Genomic DNA, 20435 nt, shown 5'->3' with positions numbered 1-20435 from the left:
CCAACAAGGTATGGGCCCAGGATAAATTCCGGATCTACAGTGTCGAAGGATTAGCCACAAATATGTAATCACAGTATGGGAGTCATGGATCGGCGGCATAACTCGAGTGGCGCCATGTGACGATGGATTGACTGCGTGAGTTGTGGTCAGCGTCGTACGGAATTTATTGGGAGTTAGGACCGTTTGATAGGTTGATAGGAAGAGAATTGAGGCGCTGTGCAAACCACTTGCACAGACGCATGTGTTAGAGAGATTGTTTTATAAACGTCGAATAGAAGACCATCTGTACGGGCAACTGATTGAACCAGGAATTGTTTTGAAGATGAAACTAAGGACGACTGACTCAGATTTGGGTGGAGCGAGGAGATTAGTGAGGCGTGTACCCCAAGGACGTAAGCGCGTTCAAAGCAAATGACAAATAACAAATAATACTATTAGAAAATCTGGAGTGAAAAAGATTTTTTGTGTCCCGGAATTTCCGGGGTTTCAAAAATTATATCTCGAGGTTCGGGAAATCTCGAATTCTCCTCAATCCGTTTTTTTTGTTCCGGGATGTCCCTGGATGGAAATTCTTGGATCGGCCCTTGGGATACATCTATTTTCTCCTGATAGGATCTCGCAGCTTCATTCCCAATGAGGACCTGGAAGGAGCCCCAGAAGAACATCACCGATAAAGGCAAGAATGTTACCCGAAAATCCCCAATCAAAAAGCCACTGGAGAACTAGAGGCGTCCTGGAACGCCCTGCTCAAAGGTGTCCTGTAGGACGTACTGTAGGCTGGCAATATAAGATCCTATCGCTTACGGGGAAAGGCCGTACGGGACAGAATGCCACTTGGCCGAACAGGGCATTTGACTTAACAGGTCATCTGACGTAATCATAATTTCTCACTTCTCAATGCAAAATTGAGAATTCTTTCTCCGCTCTTCCCTTTTTCACATTGAGAAAGATATGGTTGGTGAGAAGTGAGAAGTGAAATGTCTCATTTCTTACACTTACAAATCATTTCTCACTTCTTACTGTGAAAAGGGAGTAATGCGAAGTGAGAAGTGAGACGTCTCACTACTCCCTTCACACTTCTCACTTATGGTTAGTGAGAAGTGAGAGGTGAAACGTCTCATTTCTTACTTCTTACTACAGTCAAACCTCCATGAGTCGATGTTCTATGACTTGATATCGACTCATGAAGGCACATTACTGCCGCTAACCGCAAGTCGAGCACATCTTGATATGGAGGCCCATATACAGATGTGCTCGACTTGCGGTTTGCGGCAGATTATACCATATTAAAAATATTTTCTGGGTTACTGTGAAGTCAAATAGCTTTCCAAGAATTTCCTACTCCACATCTCGATATTTCCATGAGTCTGTCCCTTCAATATCGACTCATGGAGAAATTATTGATGAGAAATGATTACTGAGAAATAAGACGTCTCACTTCTCACTAATCATTTCTAACTTTTCAATTCTCACTATGAGAATTGAGTAGTGCGAAGTGAGACGTCTACTCACTTTCCACATTGAGAAGTGGACAGTGAGAAGTGAGGCGTTTCACTTCTCACTTGTCACTAATCATTTCTCACTGCTCATTGTGAAAAGTGGGGAAGAGCGAAATAAGGCCAAAAGCGACCTATTCGGAAAAATAACTTGTTCGACCAAATGACCTGGCCAAATTACGTTTTCGGCCATATGACCTTTTCGGCCAAATGACCTATTCAGCCATTTGCCCCGTTCGGCCAAATGACTTTCAGCCAAATAGGTTTCGGCCTAATGGTTTGTTCGGCCTAGCTGCATTCGGCCTTCAGCCGAATAGTTTTCGACCAAACGACCCTTCTCCGTCCCGTATTCAGGGCGAAACTCTTGCTGTCGGAAATTTTTCCTGATTCTCTAGGAAAATTCTTTAACTTACTCGGGATACTTTGTTTTAACTCCATGAGAAATTCTTTCCAAATTTCTCGAGAAATCCTTTCAAATTTCCTGGGGAAATTATTTCGAATTTCCTCAGGAAGGTTTTCTAAATTTCAATGGGAAATTATATCGAATTCTCTCGGGAAATTCTTTCGATTTCTTTCGGGAAAATCTACCGATTTTTTTCTGGAAAATTTCCCAATTTTTGATCATCCTTCTTCCTGTTTTCTTAAGTTTCGCTTAACTCCCTTTCCAATAACCATTTCTTACTTTTCATCTCTCACTTCTTATTTTTTCTTCTCACTTTTTCATTTATCACATTTTACTTCTTGCCACTCACTACTTCATCACTGGCGTTGTCAGCTCGGAAGTTTATTTCGAATTTCTTTGGGAAATTGTTTAGAATTGCCTCGAGAAATTCTTGAGAATTTCTTTGTAAAAATTTTCTTGGGTGAATTTGTTCCGAAAATCTTTCGCATTCACTTGGGAAATTGTTTCGAATTTTCTTTGGAAAATATTTCGCATTTTCTCGGGAAATATTTCAAAATTTCATCAGCCAATTATGTTGCGGGAAATTCTTTTGAACTTCCTCGGGAAATTGTTTTGAATTTTCTAGGCCAATTCTTTTAAATTTCTTGGATTTTTTTCTCAAACTGCATAGGAAAATTCTTTCAAATTGTATTGGATAATTGAATTGGATTTTCTTATGAAATTCTATCGATTTTTTTCGGGGCATTCTTATAAATTTTCTCCCGTAATTTTTTTTCAATTTTCCTGGGAGATTTTTTTGAATTTTCTTGGAAATTCTTTCGAATTTATTTGGTAAATATTCCAAATTTCTTTACCGAGAAATTCATTCGCATTTCTACGGAAAAAATCTCAATTTATTATTTGAGAATTTTTTCTACGTTTCTTCGGAAAAGTCCTTCGTATTTCACTGGAAAATTCTTACTTATTTGCTCAGAAGATTCTTTCAAATTTCTTTGGGAAATCCTTTTAATTTTCTTTTAGAAATGTTTTCAATTTTCTCAGGAAATTCCTTAAATTTTCGGGAGTAATGAGACATTTCTCACATCTTACCCAACATAAGAATTAAGAAGTAAATGTCAAAACAATCTTTTTGTTATAGTAATGAGATTGTAATCATTCTGTTGTTTATATACAAAAAAAAACATAATTGTAAATAATTTGTGAAAAATAGTTATTAGCAAATTATTTTCATAACACCGAGAGGACATTTCCCGTCACTGGGTGGCTGTGACAATTGCGAAGTGTGAATTAGAAAGTAAGATAAGAGAAGTGAGAGATGTGACATATGAGATATGAGTATTGAGAAGTGGGAAGTGAAATATGAAATTTACAGGTGAGGAGTGAGGTATAAGTAGTCAGAAGCAAGAAGTGAGTGAGGAAACATAATTGAAAAATGAGAAATTAATCCTTACGCTCTCCTTCTTCACTTTCCATTTTCCTATTTCATTTTACGCTCTACCTTCTTCTTTCTTCCTTTTTCTTTTTTCATTATTTTTTTCCTCCTTCCGTCTTGCTTTTTCCTTTTAACTCTTCCTCCTTTATTCTTCTCTTGTCTTTCTTTTTCTTTTTTCCTTCTTCCTTCTTTTTTTCTTCCTTTTTCATTCTTCCTCCTTTCTTTCGTTCTCATTCTCCTTCCTTCTTTTCTTCTTTTTTCTTCCTCTTTTTTTCCTTTTTCTTATTTTTCACCTTTTTACTGCTTTATTCTTTCTACTTCTCTTTTTCTATGCTCTTCTTTCTTCTTTGTTATTCCTTTCTCTTTCTTCTTCCTCGTTCTTTTTCATGCATTTTTCTTTTTTTTTTTCTTGTTTTCTTCTTACCACTTACTTCTCATTTTTCAAGTCTCACTTCTTACTTGCCAGTTACCAGTTACTTTTGATTCTTATTTCTCACTCTTCATTTTCTCACCTTATTCTTTAAGTCTCATTTCTTATTGCTCAGTTCTTACTTTTCACTACTTAATTCTCCATTTTCATTATTCGCTTCTTACAACTCACAACTCATATCGAATGTCTTATCAGCAGTAAAATAAAATTTCCATTAATAATTAGAAAATTTCCACTAAAAAAATGGAAATTGCCAAGAAAGAAATCAGGTTTATGAATAAAAAAAACACAAATAACGTAAATTTCCCATAAATAATTGAGAATTTTCCACAAAAATTAATTCACAAAAATAAATTAACACTTTTAAAAGCAAAAATAGCAATTATAAAAGATGATTTTTCCATAAAGAAATCAAAATGTTCCACGAAAAAAATACAAAATTTCCTTTAAAAATACAAAAAAAAACAATAAAATTGATAAAGGGTAATTCTCGCTGAGACCGGCGAGTATATTAAGAATCCGAGTTAAATTCTTCAGAAAGATGAACCCCTCGTTAGTTATACACGAAATCATTTTAATTGACTCCTCGATTTTTGACAATTCTGGACTCACCAAAACTGTCATTACTCCAACATTTCTCAACCGATCATAGAGATCAGCATATCGTTGGAAAGAGGAGGAGTGTATCCTCAATAATGTAGCCGTAATAATGAAAATAGTAGCCGTAGTGAATTTGGCCGCCATCTTGGATTTCTTTTTGAAAACTATTTTTTTGCCAGGTTCGCAACCATTGATTTGGAATATTAATACATCGATGGAAATCTTAGCTTATTGTGCATTGTGTCCAAAAATCTCAGGTGTATGTTTTTTTCTATTAAAAGTTATGTACTATTTTCATTATTGCAAATTCTTCTATTTTTATTGAGGATACACTCTTCCTCTTTCCAACGATATGTTGATCTCTATGATCGCTTGAGAAATGTTGGAGTTATGACAGTTTTTGTGAGTCAAAAATTGACAAAAATCGTGGGGTCCATTAAAATGATTTCGTGTATAACTAACGAGGCTTTCTGAAGATTTTAACTCGGATCCTTAATATACTCGCCGAAAGCTTTCGAAAGTATATAAATTTATGCATTTTTAAGAACCTCGTGCAAAAAGTGGCCCGGCCTCAGCGAGAATTACTAAAAATTTTCTATGAACTTTACACGCTTTTAAAAAAGGGGTCATCTATGGAAAAATGCTCAGTTTTATTGTTTTTTATATTTCTTTATGGAAATTTTCATATTTTTATTGATTTTTTCGAGGAAAGTTTTTTAATTTTTTGTGGAAAATTTCGAACATTTTGATTGCTTTATGGAAAATTCTTCTTTTATAATTGCAATTTTTACTTTTAAAAGCGCTAATTTATTTTTGTTTTGTGGAAAATTTCCTAATTGTTTATGGAAATTTTGCATTATTTGTGGTAATATTATCTTTATTTATTGCTCATTCCCTGATTTTTGCATTGGCTATTTCCCAAATTTTTGTGGAAAATTTCTAATTTTTTAGGGGGAGCTATTATTTTAGTCATATCTTATCTCTCATTTCGAACATCTCATTGCTCATTTCTCACCTCTCACTTCACACACTTAATAATGGAGTAAATTTCATCTATTCGGCCAAACGAGCCTGAACTCTCTGGAAAATTTTCCATATTCCCGTGGTCTCGAGATTTTTTTCCAAATTCATTTGGTTTAATTTCCCGAATTCCCTAATAAATTTCATTTGAGTTTGTTTTTAAAATGCTTTTGGCTAGGCCGTTGCCCGGGATGTTTCTCCAGCAAGCGGATCGACCGGTCATCGAAATTTAGTTCAGCTTTGCCCGGAAAGCAAAACGATCGGCCGGTCACCGAAATTTTGTTCCGCTTTGCGCGGGTGAGTAAATTAAACAGAAAGTGAAAGTTTGTTTCTTGTCCAGTCGTGTTTCTCCAGTAAGGGTCCGGCCAGTCATCGAAATTCAGTTTTGCTTTGTGCGGAAAGCGGCCGGTCACCGAAATTTTGTACTGCAACCAAATTGATCAGAAAGAGAAAATTTAGTTCGCATCCAGTTGTGTAGATCGACCGCACTACATCGATCGATTAAAATATTTAGCGTTCGTTCGATTTTTGTTTTGTTTTAAATCAAACTACACGTTATACACGGCAGACCGTTTACCCTGCAACACTCCCTACCCCAAATATTCAACATTCCAGTGATTTCTCGTGGAAGTGCAGATGACTTGTCGGCTTCTATCAAAACGAGTATCATGTCAACAATTTCCTACCTATTCCTTAATTGACCTGCATTAGGACACGACCAGCGTTGGAATTCCTTTTTTTTGGGTCATCAGTTCTTACACATTGAAGATGATGTTTAGTCCCAAACTTCATCTCTTGGTTCTCTGTGTAATTATAGCTGATCTCGCAATAACGGAGTAGCAACCGCGGGCGGTCAATCATGCTCATACTCATACTCATGCTCGTTTGGCCAGGCCGATGCCTGGATTAAGAAAATGGTGGATGTGATCCGTTTTTTGAAAGTAGACACTTGCACGGATTAACGTAATGCGGAATATGATCCCTTCTTTATAAGTAAGCGCTTGCCCGGAATAAGGCAACGGTAGATGTGAAAGCTTTTTTTAAGTATTCGTTTGTCCGGTATATTTAATGGAGGGTGTGATCCCTTTTTTAGAAGTAGGCACTTGCTTGGAATAAGGCAATGGTGGATGATACCCCTTCTTTAAAAGTAGGTGTTTGCCCGGATTAACGTAATGGTGGATATGATTCCTTTTTTAAAAGTTGGCGCTTACCCGAATAAAGGCAATGCTGAATAAAATCCTCTCTTTGAAAGTAAGCGTTTGCCAGAATTAAGGCAATGGTGAATGTGATGCTTATTTTATAAGTAGGCGCTTGTCCGGATTAAGGCAATGGTGGATGTGATTTCTTCTTTAAAAGAAGGCATTCAGCTAGGGTACGGCTAAGTGATAAATGAGGAAGTAAATGACAAAAACTTAGTTTCCAGAAAAGTAGGGATAAAGTTTTTGTATATTTTTTTTTGTTTTATACAATTTGTATGAAAGTTCAAAACAATATTAATTTTCTATGAATTTTGACATTTATTACAAACAACGTACAAACTGTATCAACATATTGTCGCAAAGCTCTAAAACCAAAGCATTTTTTGCTGTAGTATACTAAATTTTAACTAAAATGTCGCTTACACCTCTCCGCTTCTAACCCTCTTAAATGTGATCTTTTCTTTAGATGTTTGTCGAGTTTGTTCGGAATAACTCCCTCGTAGATATAATTTCTACAATGAAATAATACAGTTGTCCAGTAGAAGTTAAGATGAAATATTCCTTTCGCAGAAAGCTTGGTATAAGCAAAGAAATTAAATCATCCTTTCGTTACGACTACAAGCACGAGTTTCCAAGGCAATGTCAATTCCATCTTTGAAATGAGGTCTGCGTCCGAAATCAGACAAAGAAATGTGATATCCACTCGTAAACAATTTGTTTGGTATCAGGCCAACATGAATGTTTTTTTTTATAAATAGTAGCCATGCTTCCGAAAATTGTCTATTATGTTTAAAAATCCTTATCCCCGTTATGCAAAATTACCTTTAATTTTGACGCTGGTCAAAATTATGATTATTGTTCCATATAAAACCTGTGTACCAAATGGCTCAGATCCATGATTTTTTGTCTTTTATTTAACCACTTTAAAAATCATTCTGACAAATGGTTTTTCGGCAAATGACATATAATCGTTCTTAATTCCTTCGATGATTTTTTTCAAACTTCCACGGAAATTATTCCGAATTTCCTTAGGATTTTTTTTTCTGGAAATTACCTAAAGAAATTCTTGCTAATTTACTTTTGAAATTCTTACGAATTTCCTACGAATTTATTTGAGAAATAATTCAGAATTTCCTCTGGAATTTTAGGGAAGAACTTTCCCGTGGGAATTTGGAAGTATTTTGCTATGAAATTCTGAATTTACCGCAGTAATTCGAATATATTTTATGAGTAAATTTGAAAGGATCTCCTGATGAAACTCGAAAAGGTATACCAAGGGAATTCAGAATAATTTCCCGATGAAATTTCGAGGAATTCCCCGAAGAAATTCAGAAAACATTCCAGAATAATTTCCCGAGAAAACTTGTAAAAGTTTTTCGACGAAATTTAAATTATGTTCTCCGGAAATTTGGAAGCCTATTTCCCAAGTAAACTCCAAATTTCTTTAAGTTTTCTTCGCAAGGAAAGGTCATATTTCTACAACTTCTGTATTGGAAAGTTATCATACGTAAAAGGTCACAAAGTCATTATTCACAATAAATCATTAATTACCAGAGGAATTTTCGTTATGTGAATGCATTTGTTTTTACTGTATGGAGCAAACATAAACACAAGTGGAATGCATATCAAAATTTTATAGATGTAGCCAAAAAGGATACATGACCATTTTACTCACTCTGATTATTTAACCTCACACTCTGCTTCTTTCACGACATCAGCAGCGTGAGTACACGGTATTTCAAGCAATAATGTAGCTAATTGCATTTTTTGTAGGTGGGAGACACAACATCTTCTATTCCCTCATGTGTTTGAATCTCTTCCTCCCAATCCTTAGTCAATGCCAAACAAAATATTTACAATAATCTTATTAGAATAAGTTACTCACATCGTCGATGCCGTACTCCTTGGACACCTTAGCATCGTCGATCTTGACGAACTGAATTCCGTGCTTGGCACAGTCATCGTCGATGTTCTCCAGCTCGTGAAGGACGTTTTCCGATTCATCGTCTCCGTCATCATCTGCGTTAAAAAGGTGAAAAAACAGATACATTTTTGTTATTCCAATTTGTGCCTGTCAAATATTTTTCAAATGATAAAACTTACAGAACAACACAACCAAATTATCGATGTTGGCAATCAGAGTCTTCAGTGTCTTGGCATTGACCTCCTCTATCACATCATCCTCATCGCCGGTAGCCTTGTTCTCCACGAGCCACTCCAACACGTCTTCCTCCCGTTGAAGTTCGTCTAGTGAATCAAATACCGAACGAAAGCATCTACCTTAGATATTTGATTCGAACACTAAACCACCAGGACAAACTTACGCTCGTACACGATCGGAGTTTGATGCCGGTAGTACACCAGCTTTGGCAGTGGTCCCAGGTTGTACTCTTCGGCCAGGGCCTCGTCGTGGATCTTGACGAAACCGATGTCCAGTTCATCGGCTTCGTCATCGATGTTCTCCAGCTCTTGGAGGGCCTTGATGCACTTCCTGCACTCGGGCTGATCTGCGGTGGAATGGGCGGGGTCAAGGTGGGTTAGTTACGCTCAGGTAGAAGACGCGATATCGTCGTTGCAGTACGGAGTAGTACTTTCGCTGGTTCACTCGACAAGCGGGGTTCTGGGGTTAGGGTGGTATGGTGGTTTTAATCAAGAGGTGCTCGAACAAACCAGTGGTGACGTCAGAGGGAAGTTTGTGGACAGATGTAGTACAGAGATAGGGATACAAACGAGAGGTACACACTTTGCATGGGTCGCTACTGGGACGTTGCGTTGGACTTTTCGCGAGTGATCGTCCATGTTCGTCAGTAGGGACGGACGAAGTTTGTCGACAGTCAGGCCGTTGAAACTCACCTACATATGTGACCGCCATATTTCAATTTCTTGCTAACATCATAAGTAAATCCAATTCCAGCATTTTGGTATTTCATTAACACATAACTCAACAAAGAACATCTTTGCTGCGTTTTAACAGGCATATAATTACTTTCAAATGTGTGGATTGACTATCAATTGTGTCACTAGAAATATGACTGAGTGCTATTTGACTAAACGATTGATTATTGGAACCTCTGAAGGTGAATGAGGAATTTACAATGATTGAAATAATTAAATTGATTCCATGCATTTAGGGGGCTGTTCAACGGCTTAATGGTTTGTCAAAACTGCATTATGTTTGGTTGTTGGCGAGTGATCAATCACACAAAAAAAAACGCGGTGGTGGTGCAAGAAGACGATCACGATCATGGAAACGGTTGGTTGGCGCTGAGTGCCGATGTATTTCAAGCGTTTGGATGTGTGCGACTGCTGTGAATATTATCCTAAAAATAGTCCCGGCCCCCACACAGTAGCGATGCGATGTGATGTAATTTACTACGCGGTGTGCAAATTGCGGTGCTCATCGAACGACTCGAGCTGGTTAGTGGTGGTAAGTGCGACCACCCAACGGCGAATGCGTGACAGAAATTCACTGCAAACAGGTTGTTTTGTATCAACGAGCGTAAAAATAGGGTAAAAGATAAGTTCTGTAATTTTTCGGATGAAAATCTTTTTTTTTTCCATAAGATCGTAGAATGTTCGACTGTGTGTGCTCCGTAGGAAGGTGATAGCAAACACAATGCTCACACCGTAATATGAGTATGTACCGATCGGCTTCGCCTATAGCAGCACACCAGAGCTCAGTAATGGACTCGACATAATGGACCAGTAAGCTAAATATCTGTTTAATTTTTTGCTCATAGAAAGAAAAACGACCGCCTACCAGAAGTAAGTAAAAATAGAATCTTCCCATTAAAAAATGAACTGACTTTCTCTTGGTTACCGCCGATGCTAATGGTTTCTCATCTTACACACGTTCCCGTTCTGCGGTCGGGATGGGTCCGGTCGAAAGAGGTGATATTATAATTCGCTATTGGCAATCGAGTAGATTTTCAGGGCAATCTACTGTTTTATTGATTTAGAGAATAACAAACAAATGGGACTCGCGATTGTTTGGTTTAGCGTTTTGGCTCGGGAAAAATATTCTCTAATGTAAATTGTGGACAACTGGTTGGGAACGGCGATAGGTTGAAGTGCTGATTCCTTAGTATTGGGTTACTGGGCAACTAAAAATTAAACACGTACGGGTATCACATTCTGATTATCTGTATGCATATCGACTATAAATATGCATAAAAATGCAAACTTCCATCAGAAAGTAAAAAAATCCATTGGGAATTACCTAAAAAATTAATTCCGCTTGAACTTTGAATATTTTCTCGTGGTACATGAAAGAATTCCACTGGAAATACCCCAGAATCTCTACGGGAATTTATTCGGAATTTTCAGGAAAGATTTTTCGTTTTTTTTGTGAGAGATTCTTAGGAGTTTTCATAGAAAAACTTTGGATTTTGCACTAGAAATATTATTAAATATTTTCAAATTTTTGCACAAGGAAGGGCTGAAAGTTGTTTGACCGAATATGTCATTTGGCCGAAAACCTTCTAGCCGGAATTAATATGGCACAAATCGACATATGGTCAAAAATTTCGTTTTGTTGAACAGGTAATTTGCAAGATAAAGTCGTTTGGCCGAGTAGATGATTTGGCCGTATAGGTCGTTTGGCCGAAATGGGCGTTTGGCAGAAAGGTGCATTCTTTCATAAAATAATCTAATGGACTTCACTGAAGTAGAAGTCTGAACTTTGAGCGTTAAGCTATTTTGGGTTTCACCAGGAAATTGTTCGGTGTTGATTGGGAAAATTCTTCTACAAATTTTTTCCGGTAGTTCTATCGGCAGTTTCTAAAGAAAAAGACAGAATCACCGTCTTCGACCAGAGGTCGCACAGACTGAACACTAAACATGTAACATGAGACAACGGACAGAACATTTACACAACAGCCAGTAGACCAGTGGAGAACTTTTCGCTTTACGAAAAGTTTTCTCCTTACCGGGGCGGGAATCGAACCCACACTCCACAGCACGTGCGTCTAGACGATTGACGTCGCTAACCGCACGCCCACTACGGAGGTTCCTTTGAATTTCTCCAGAATTCTCTCAGGCAATTCATTCAGACTTTCTGGAATTCATTTAGGGTTCTTCAGGAATTAATATAGAAATTCCTCCAGAAGCCCCTCCGAGAATTTCTCTGGGAGCTCCTCAGGGAATTCTACGCGAGGTCTGATGATGATGATGATGATGATCCAGCTACATACCCCTACAAAGGTTCCAGCTAGACTAGATTTATCTAAATTCTCCAAGATTGTTTTGGAGAATTCTTCTAGTAGTTCCTCCGGGGGTTCCTCTGAAAATTCTCCCGGGAGTTGCTTTACAAATTCCTCTGGGAGTTACTTCGAGAATTCCTCCGAGAGTTCCTCCGGTAGTTCAACCGGCAGTTCCTCAAATACCTCCGGGAGTTACACCAGTAGCTCTTACAGGAAATCATACAGGCTTTTTCCGGGAAATCATTTGGGCTTGCTTCAGAAATTAAGCTGGAAATTCCTCCCGAAGTTCTTCCGATAGTTTCTCTCGGAGTTTCTCCGGGAGGTCCTATAAGAATTCTTCTAGGAGTTCCTCCTGAAATTCCTCGAAGAGTTTTACCGGCAGTTTCTACGAGAGTTCTTCCGGGAGTTTCATTGGCAGTTCCTCCGGGTGTTTCCCTGAACTTCCAGATTCATTTCCGGAGGAACTACCGAAGGAATTTCCGGGGGAATTCCCGGAGAAGTTCTCAGAGCGATTCTTTTAGGAACTGCCGGTGGAACTTCTGGAGGAATTTCTTGAAGAACTACAGAAAGAATTCTCTCAGAAAAACTCTCGGATGATCTCCCAAGTGAACTTCCGTAAGAATTGCAGGAGGAACATCTGGAAGAATTCTTAGAGGACCTCCCGGAGGAACTCACAGAGAAATTTTCGGAGGAACTTCTGGGGGAATTTGTAGATAAATTCCTAAAGGAAGCCTAAATGAATTCCTGAAGAAAATTCGGAGGAACTACTGGTGGATCTCCTGGAGGAATTTTCAGAGGAACAGCCGGTGGCATACCTGGAGTTGATTTTTTAAGGAACTTCCGAAATCCCATTTCTCGTGATATTCCTGCCAAATATCCTCCAGGAATTCCCTGTGAAGTTCTTGGAGGAGCTCCCGGGGGAACTCCCTCAAGCACTTCCGGAGGAATTCCCACAAGGAACTCCTGAAATAGTTATTGGAGAAGTTCCTGAAGGAATTTCCGGAGAAATATATGAAGGAATTCCAGGAAAATACCAGGAGGAATTAATGGAGAATTTCCCAGATGAAATCCTAAAAGTATTCCCAGATGGCTTGCTGAAGAAATTACAGGATGAGAGAATTCCTGAAAGAACTCTTGGAAGATATCCTGGAGGAACCTTCTTCTTCTTTTTCTTCTTCTTCTTCTTATTGGCATTATCTCCCCGCACTGGAACAGAGCCGCCTCGCAGCTTAGTGTTCATTAAGTACTTTCACAGTTATTAACTGCGATGTTTCTAAGCCAAGTTACCATTTTTGCATTCGTATATCATGCGGCTAACACGATGATACTTTTACGCCCAGGGAAGTCGAGACAATTTCCAATACGAAAATTGCCTAGGTCGGCATCGGGAATCGAACCCAGCCACTCTCAGCATGGTCTTGCTTTGCGCGTTTTGCGCGTCTTACCGCACGGCTAAGGAGGGCCCAGGAACCCTCAAATTAATTTCCGAATGGAATTCTGGAGTAAATTCCGAGTGAAGTCCGAAAAGAGGGTTTTCGAGGAGCATTATTAAAATATAAAACTAATCTTTCATTTCCCAAGTTAATTCCAGATTTTGGCATCCTAGAGTAAATTTATACTGCTATAAAGAACGAGCATCTCAAAAAAAAATCTGAAGAGTGGTTTACGATTTTAAAAACTACACATTCTAAAATGGTGAAAAATATAAAGACCCTCAAAAGAATCTGGTAACCATTAAAAAAAATCACAATACTGAATAAAGTATTAATGTTATTATCGAGTTTCCGAATTGAATAAAGGAATTTCAAACAAAATACAAACATTTCAAGGAGAATTTGTGAGCCCGAAATGTTTAGAGTTGTTTTGAACTTTCATATATTATGAATACTGGATACCCTATTTCTGAATATGATTGGATCGTAAAGTACACATGTTTAAGGGAATTCATTTCAGTACCGCCATCGGGGGTGACAATGGGTCTGGGGGTGAGAATGGGTCGCTGTTTCAACTACTTAGAATGCAATTTATTGCATATTACTCGGCCGTACGAAAACCATTTTTTTTGTTAAATATCTTGGCTGTGCATATGCACAGCATATGTTTCGAAATGAACAAATTGATATGAAATTTGCGAAAAAGAATCCACGTGTCTTGGAGGGACTCGAACCCTCAACCTCCTACTCTCTAGATAGGCGTGATAATCCCTACAAGTGTTGTAAAATGTCATTTGCACTCGTTTGTATAATTTGCCCAGAACTTTTTTCTGAAGGTAGCAATCATTCCTGAGGTATGACGAACTTATAGTTCGTTCAATCTTTCCACCATTTAGGGGGAGGGGGATCCGATTGGTGTCTTTGATAAAGTGTCTTAAAATTTCTTCCTTCATATTTCTTGCTATTTTGTTCTTTCTTATTTCTTCTTCCGTATTCTTTTTCCTTTTTTCTGCTTTCTTCTTCTATATATCTCTTCCCTTCTTCCTTCTTGCTTTCATTCTTTATCTTTCTCCCTTATTTTTTCTTCACTCTTCCTTCTTCTTGTTTTCTTAATCTTTCTTCTTTCATCCTTCTTTCTTCTCACTTCCTTCTTTTTCGTTCTTTCTTTTCCCTTCCTACTTCTTTCAACTTATATCTTCCCTCATCCTTCTTCCTTCTGCCTTCTACATTCGCCTTTCTTCCTTATTCTCTCTTTCTTCTTCCTTCGTTCTTCTCCCTTCTTCCTCTTTTTCTTCTTTCTTCAATTTTTTCCTTCTATCTTCTACATTCCACTTTCTTATTCTTTCTTCCTTTTTACTTCTTTTCTCTTCCTTATTTCTTTTTTCCTATTTTCTTCCTTCTTCTTTTTTCCTTCTCCCTAATTCCTTTTTTGTTACTCCTTCCTCCCTGTTCTATATTTGCTCCTTCTTCTTCCTTTGCATTTTTCCTTCTGGACCTAGTGTCTTCCGACGTTTTTGAACAGAGGTTCTACACCTTTGGTACGCTTGCAAGCTCATGCTGTGTAATTCAAGGAATGGTATGGTATGGTACAATTGTTGCACTCATACTCAGTTTGCTTATATGAAGAAAAAAGATTATATTTCATATTAGACAGTTTTGAGACTGAACGCGTGTTCGTGTTCAAAACGTTCTGAACACTGCACGGCATGCTGCATGCAAGTGACGGCATGCTACACATTTTTCGGCTGGTAATGGAACATGTGGGCATCTAACGGATAGAAAACAAGCATGCTCGTATGTTTTTGCATAGTTCCAAATCTAAGGAATCTTAGTTACCATGATCGTTTTGCTTGCGTACCAACCCAGTGCACACTGAACAGTGTTCAGAGTTCAAAACTAAGAACACCAAGGCACGCTCTTGGCTCAAGTTCTGTTCAGGATGCATATCTGCCTTTGGCTACGTGTGCTGACTTAAACCCTGTAAGGGGAGATACCCCAGCGCCGGACACCTCCCATTATCGACACTTGCAGAGATCCCTCAGTAGAAAAGAAAACTCTTGAAAAGTCCTTTCCCTGCATGGAATATCAGATTCTGATGTTGTAAACTTTGTACAAAAAAATTTTTTTTTTGATTGGTGAACAATCGCAATTGCACAGGGAACCAATGAATGGAAGCATGGGATTTGCTCTTCAACCTCAATGTGCACAGTCTGAGAGCTCTGGTGGATAACGGCGCTGGCCACGTCCTCACGGTCATCGGGGATGGGAAGGAATTGATGATGCAGTCACTCGCGCACTGCAAGCCGAGAGCACCTCTGCACTCGCCACGAGTTCCTGCGGAATTTTATTGGAATATGGGGGTCAGGTTGTATGGCAGAGGTTCGTCTTGGTTAACGGGTTGCCAATGTGTAGTAATGGAAGGGTGGTGTATATTCTAAATTGGATGCCGAAAAGACCTTTTTGGCTCATTTCGAGTTCTAACTGTTAGCTGTTAGAACTAATCAAGTTTGTAGGTATAGGGATAGCCCATTTCCAGTTTTAGCGATTGTGATATATGAAAAGATACAAAGTAGGAGGAATGGAACGGGCCTGGGATTGAACCCACGACCTTCTGCGTATGAGGCAGAAGCGGTAGCCATATGACCACCAAGCCCGTTTTTGTACAAAATTTAAAATTGAACAAAAAATGCTCACAATTTTGATGTTTCGCCTAACTTTAGAAGGTTCTTCTTCATTTTGGCATTACATCCCCACACTGGGACAGAGCCACCTCGCAGCTTAGTGTACATTAAGCACTTCCACAGTTATTAACTGCGAGGTTTATAAGCCAGGTTACCATTTTTGCATTCGTATATCATGAGGCTAGCACGATGATACTTTTATGCTCAGGGAAGTCGAGACAATTTCCAATCCGAAAATTGCCTAGCCCGGCACCGGGAATCGAACCCAGTCACCCTCAGCATGGTCATGCTTTGTAGCCGCGTGTCTTACCGCACGGCTAAGGAGTGTTGATGATACCAGTCTACAATAGGCGTAGTCGTCAGATGAGTTTTTGGTAGTATGACCGGGTATTTAGCTTCAGGAGTAGCAAACCACGCTGCTCCAATCCTGCCTCCCATTCTTATTACACCGTTATTATCCATACATGGCCATAACTTGTAGATTGGGCTCGATTTTGGTACCATGTTGTGACGTGAGTCAGGACTTCCTTGCGTTCCCAGAGTACTTGTCTCTCCTGGCCGTAGACTTTAGCTTGAAGCTGCTTCCAAAGCTCTCTTTCGGCGATTCGCAGCTCGTCTTGAGTCAATACTCCGTTTTCAGTTGCTTGTTCACTCCGGCGTCCCTTGACGTTGGTGATGAATCTCATTACGTAAGTATGTGTTCTCAGCACTCGTTCCCATTTATGAATACGCGTGAATTCTATGAATGAGACATTCACTGTACGATGAAAGTTGTGTATGCTTATCACTTCTTCATCGGTCGACGTTTCGTGGCCACGCGCTTTCGTGTCGGTAGGAGGGTCCAGAAAACCAACGGCTGTTTGAATTGAAGTTTGGTCCATTCCCCCACTTAGTTGCACCAACGGCTGGGTTAGATAGAATTTCTCCAATTCTAACTCCTACAAACTTATTATATTTTCTGTGGTCTGAGTTAATCCAAGCTAGGACCGTTGACGAGTCTGACCACAGATAAGCATCGGCTATTTTGTAGGAATGCGAAGTAGTTATTGAGTCTGCCATTCGAGCTCCTATCACTGCTGCCATTAATTCGAGTCGAGGGATAGACAATACTTTAAGAGGAGCCACTTTTCCTTTAGCACCCACAAGCGCCAATTGCACTCCATTTCCTCCGTCTGTGCGCAAGTAGGCAACGCAGGCATACGCCGCATCGCTAGCATCCACGAAAATGTGGAGTTGTTTAAATTCATCTAGGTACTTGCCCATGAAAGTAGCATCGAGCAATCCGCAACTCATTAATTAGTGGTAACTAAGAAACTGATCCATTATCGTCACCTTTGTGCTATTTCGTTGTTTACTTGTACATCCCCCCAATCGACACCCGTAGCCCAGACGTCTTGAATTAGAATTCTACCGTGGATCAAAAAGAACCAAAAAGAACCCTAGTGGATCAAAAAGGCTCATGACAAATTTGAGCATTTCTCGCTTCGTAGGGATGTGAGCGGAATCGACAACCTCATTCAGTTTTTCAAGGAAAGTTAACGTGTAGACAAACTCATTCTCGGACGGTTTCCACTGCATCTCCAATATCGATTCTATTTTATCAGCCCGCATCAGGTTCAATGGTTTGGTATCTTCGATATTCCAATCCTCTGCTTCTCCATTGATCGCAACCAGTACATCCTTAGAGTATGACAATAATTACCTCAAGTTAAAGCCTTCGGAATGGATCAACTTTACCTGTCTTACTACCTTGATATCTTCCTTAATAATTGCTGCTGATGCTCTGGGAAGTGTGTCGTTGTATTCTCTCGCATTGATGTTTTTAACGAATTGAGCTGAACTCGGGGAACAGGTCGAGCCAAATGTAGCAACATCGATAATATACACTGAGGGTAGATCTTCTGGGCTCTCTCTCCAAAGAAACCGCTGCGACTGGCTATCTTGGGGTTTGATCAAGATCCGGAGGAACATTTCTTCAATATCTCCAGTCACCGCTATTTCGTGCTCACGGAAATGGTACAGAATGGAGATAAGGGTAGTCAACAGATCAGGGCCTTTCAATAAAACTGAATTGAATGATACGCCGTTCGCTTTAGCTGCCGCGTCCCAAACAACCTACACCTTATGTTTTTTTTGGGATTGACTCGATTTTTTGGCAGACTTGAGACTGAAGCATCGTATCTCTGGATAACTTTCTCTCTAATGACTGTAGCCTTCTTATCGCCATTGGATAACTATCAGGAAATTCAATGTTATCTGATTGCCATGTGCGACAGGGCCACTTCTGGTAGAATTTTAAACATGGTTTTGCACCAATTTTGCTGCCGCACTATCTTCAACCTCTCTTCTACAGTTTTAGAATTGAATTCATCACATTCCGCTATGCGATGTCCAATGGCATGGCACATAGAACAAGGCTTTGGCTGCCTTCTTATTGCTCCTATATTTTTATTCTCTACTTAAGCGGCATCATTGGTATGAACAAAAGCCTTCTCCTTATCCCTAGATTTGGCAGCCAATCCGGTCGGCTGGCAGCTTGAATAAGTTCGTTCATAAAACTTCCAAATGCTGCAAGCGCAGCGCCCTTATGGAGAATCTTGTACCTAGCCCAATCCAATCTAAGTTGAGCGGGCAGTTTTGTGACCAGTTCTTGCAACAAAACGGGATTGGAAAGATGGTCTTGTTTTGCCGCTTGCAGATGAACGACCAAACCAAAATCAATTAGGGTATTCAGGCGTTCTGGTTTAGGAGTTGGTACTCGTGATCACTGCGAACAGTTTCTAGTACATGTCCATTTTGAAACGAAGCGAATCGTGCATAAATTATGCTAAACGGTTCAGCCATTCGTGAGTTAAATGGCCTCAAAGAGCTTGAGCTTTGAGCTTGCTTGAGCTTGATTGACTGCTCGTAGTTGCTACTCCATTATGACCAGATCAGCTGTTCTTGCACAGGGAACCAACAAATGTTTGCTTGGGACTAGCACACATCTTCAATGTACAAGTACTGGTGATCTCATTTGTTAGGTCATACTGGCGTCTGCCACGTCAGAATGCAAGTAAATGTAGGGAAGGGGGAGGAAATGACGATGCAATCACTCGCCCACTGCAAGCCGAATATACCTCTGCACTTGCCACGAGTTCATGCGGAATTTGTTGGAATTTTTGGGTTAGGTTCGAGAGGCAGAGGTCCGTCTTGGTTAACGAGCTGCCAATGTGATAGATAGGAGAAGGCAATTAATGGAATTTCTAATTGGATGTAGGAAACGAGATCTATAGTCCATTTCCAATTCTAGCAGATTACTGTTAGAATACTCAAGTTGAAGGTATAGGAATAGTAATGGAAACGGTATGGAAGTCCATTTCCAGTTCTAGCGATTGCTAGAACATGAGAAATAAAGAGAAAGATACAAAGTAGGAGAATGGAGCGGACCTGGGATTGAACCCACGACCTCCTGCGTATGAGGCAGAAGCAGTAGCCATATGACTACCAAGCCCGCTCATGAGTTAAATTGCCTCAAAGAAAATGTAAATTCTTTTTTTCTCGTTCGGGTATTTTTTTGATCTGTCCATGATTTCGTTAATTGCAGCGTCGCACTCTAGATCGATTTCAGTTCGAGCTTGATGGCTTTCTGCAGAAGTCATGAATCCGTTGCGTTTTACAATTTTCCAACTTCCCCCCTCTAATTAATCTATATTACAAACACTATACACAAACACAGCTGATCCCAAGACGAATCAATTGGTGAGGAAATCTTGCAAATCGTTACATCCGTTGATGAGTTATATTGCCTCGAAGGAAATGTAAACTAACTTATATATATATATATATATATATATATATATATATATATATATATATATATATATATATATATATATATATATATATATTAGGGTGGCTCAAAAAACACTTTTTCAAATTTTTTGATGGGCCGCCCTCTTATTCGGTTCTATTTGATGCCCTGAAGCTCTGGACAAAATTTCAGCCAAATCGGTCAATGTTTGGGCGGTGCTAAACTCGTTGGAAGTTTATATGGAAAAATGTATGCAAAAACATCCAAAAACAGTGATTTGCAGTAGGAAGACACAATTTACGATTAAAAACCATGATACTCGTTCAGTTCTTGTAGAATTGAATACAGAATGTTGTGCTGAAAACCGCGAGAAGATTAGAGTTTATTAGGCAAAGATATTATATATATAGATAGAGATAGAGAAAGAGAATACGAAGAAGAAGATAGAAGGTGTTACCAGGTTCTTGAAATAATATGAAACAATATTAAAAATCTCACATACACAACACAACAAGCGGTGGCATCCACAGGTTTGATAGCAGCAATGTGGGATAAGGAAGTTAATGCTTCCCATCCAAGTGACAGGGTTCTTGCACGCAACAAGGCTGCATCTCTGTCTGAGCTGAAGGTATTAAGAATAATGAAATTTTCCCCTGAATTAAAGCAGGAAGATCGTCAGCTCTGCTGTGATCGATTATAAGGCCATCAAACTGTGCGCTACTACCAGGAGGTTCAAGGAAATAGCAG

General features: G+C 39.2%; 1 protein-coding gene across 8 annotated transcripts in view; it reads right to left on the bottom strand.

The window, feature by feature from the left end:
• The window catches only part of LOC134210806 (uncharacterized), a 188191-nt gene that overhangs the window by 64187 nt on the left and 103569 nt on the right, over positions 1-20435 (bottom strand). For all 8 annotated transcript variants that reach the window (XM_062687094.1, XM_062687095.1, XM_062687097.1 and 5 more), the window contains 3 exons: positions 8905-9087; positions 8684-8827; positions 8466-8599 (listed from right to left, as the gene is read on the bottom strand). In XM_062687094.1, the coding sequence (XP_062543078.1) occupies positions 8466-8599; positions 8684-8827; positions 8905-9087 (461 nt within the window). The remainder of the gene's footprint in view (positions 1-8465; positions 8600-8683; positions 8828-8904; positions 9088-20435) is intronic.

This window comes from Armigeres subalbatus, chromosome 2 (assembly GCF_024139115.2).
Source record: "Armigeres subalbatus isolate Guangzhou_Male chromosome 2, GZ_Asu_2, whole genome shotgun sequence".
Classification (NCBI taxonomy): Eukaryota; Metazoa; Arthropoda; class Insecta; order Diptera; family Culicidae; genus Armigeres; species Armigeres subalbatus.
This window is presented reverse-complemented; position numbering and strand designations above follow the sequence as displayed.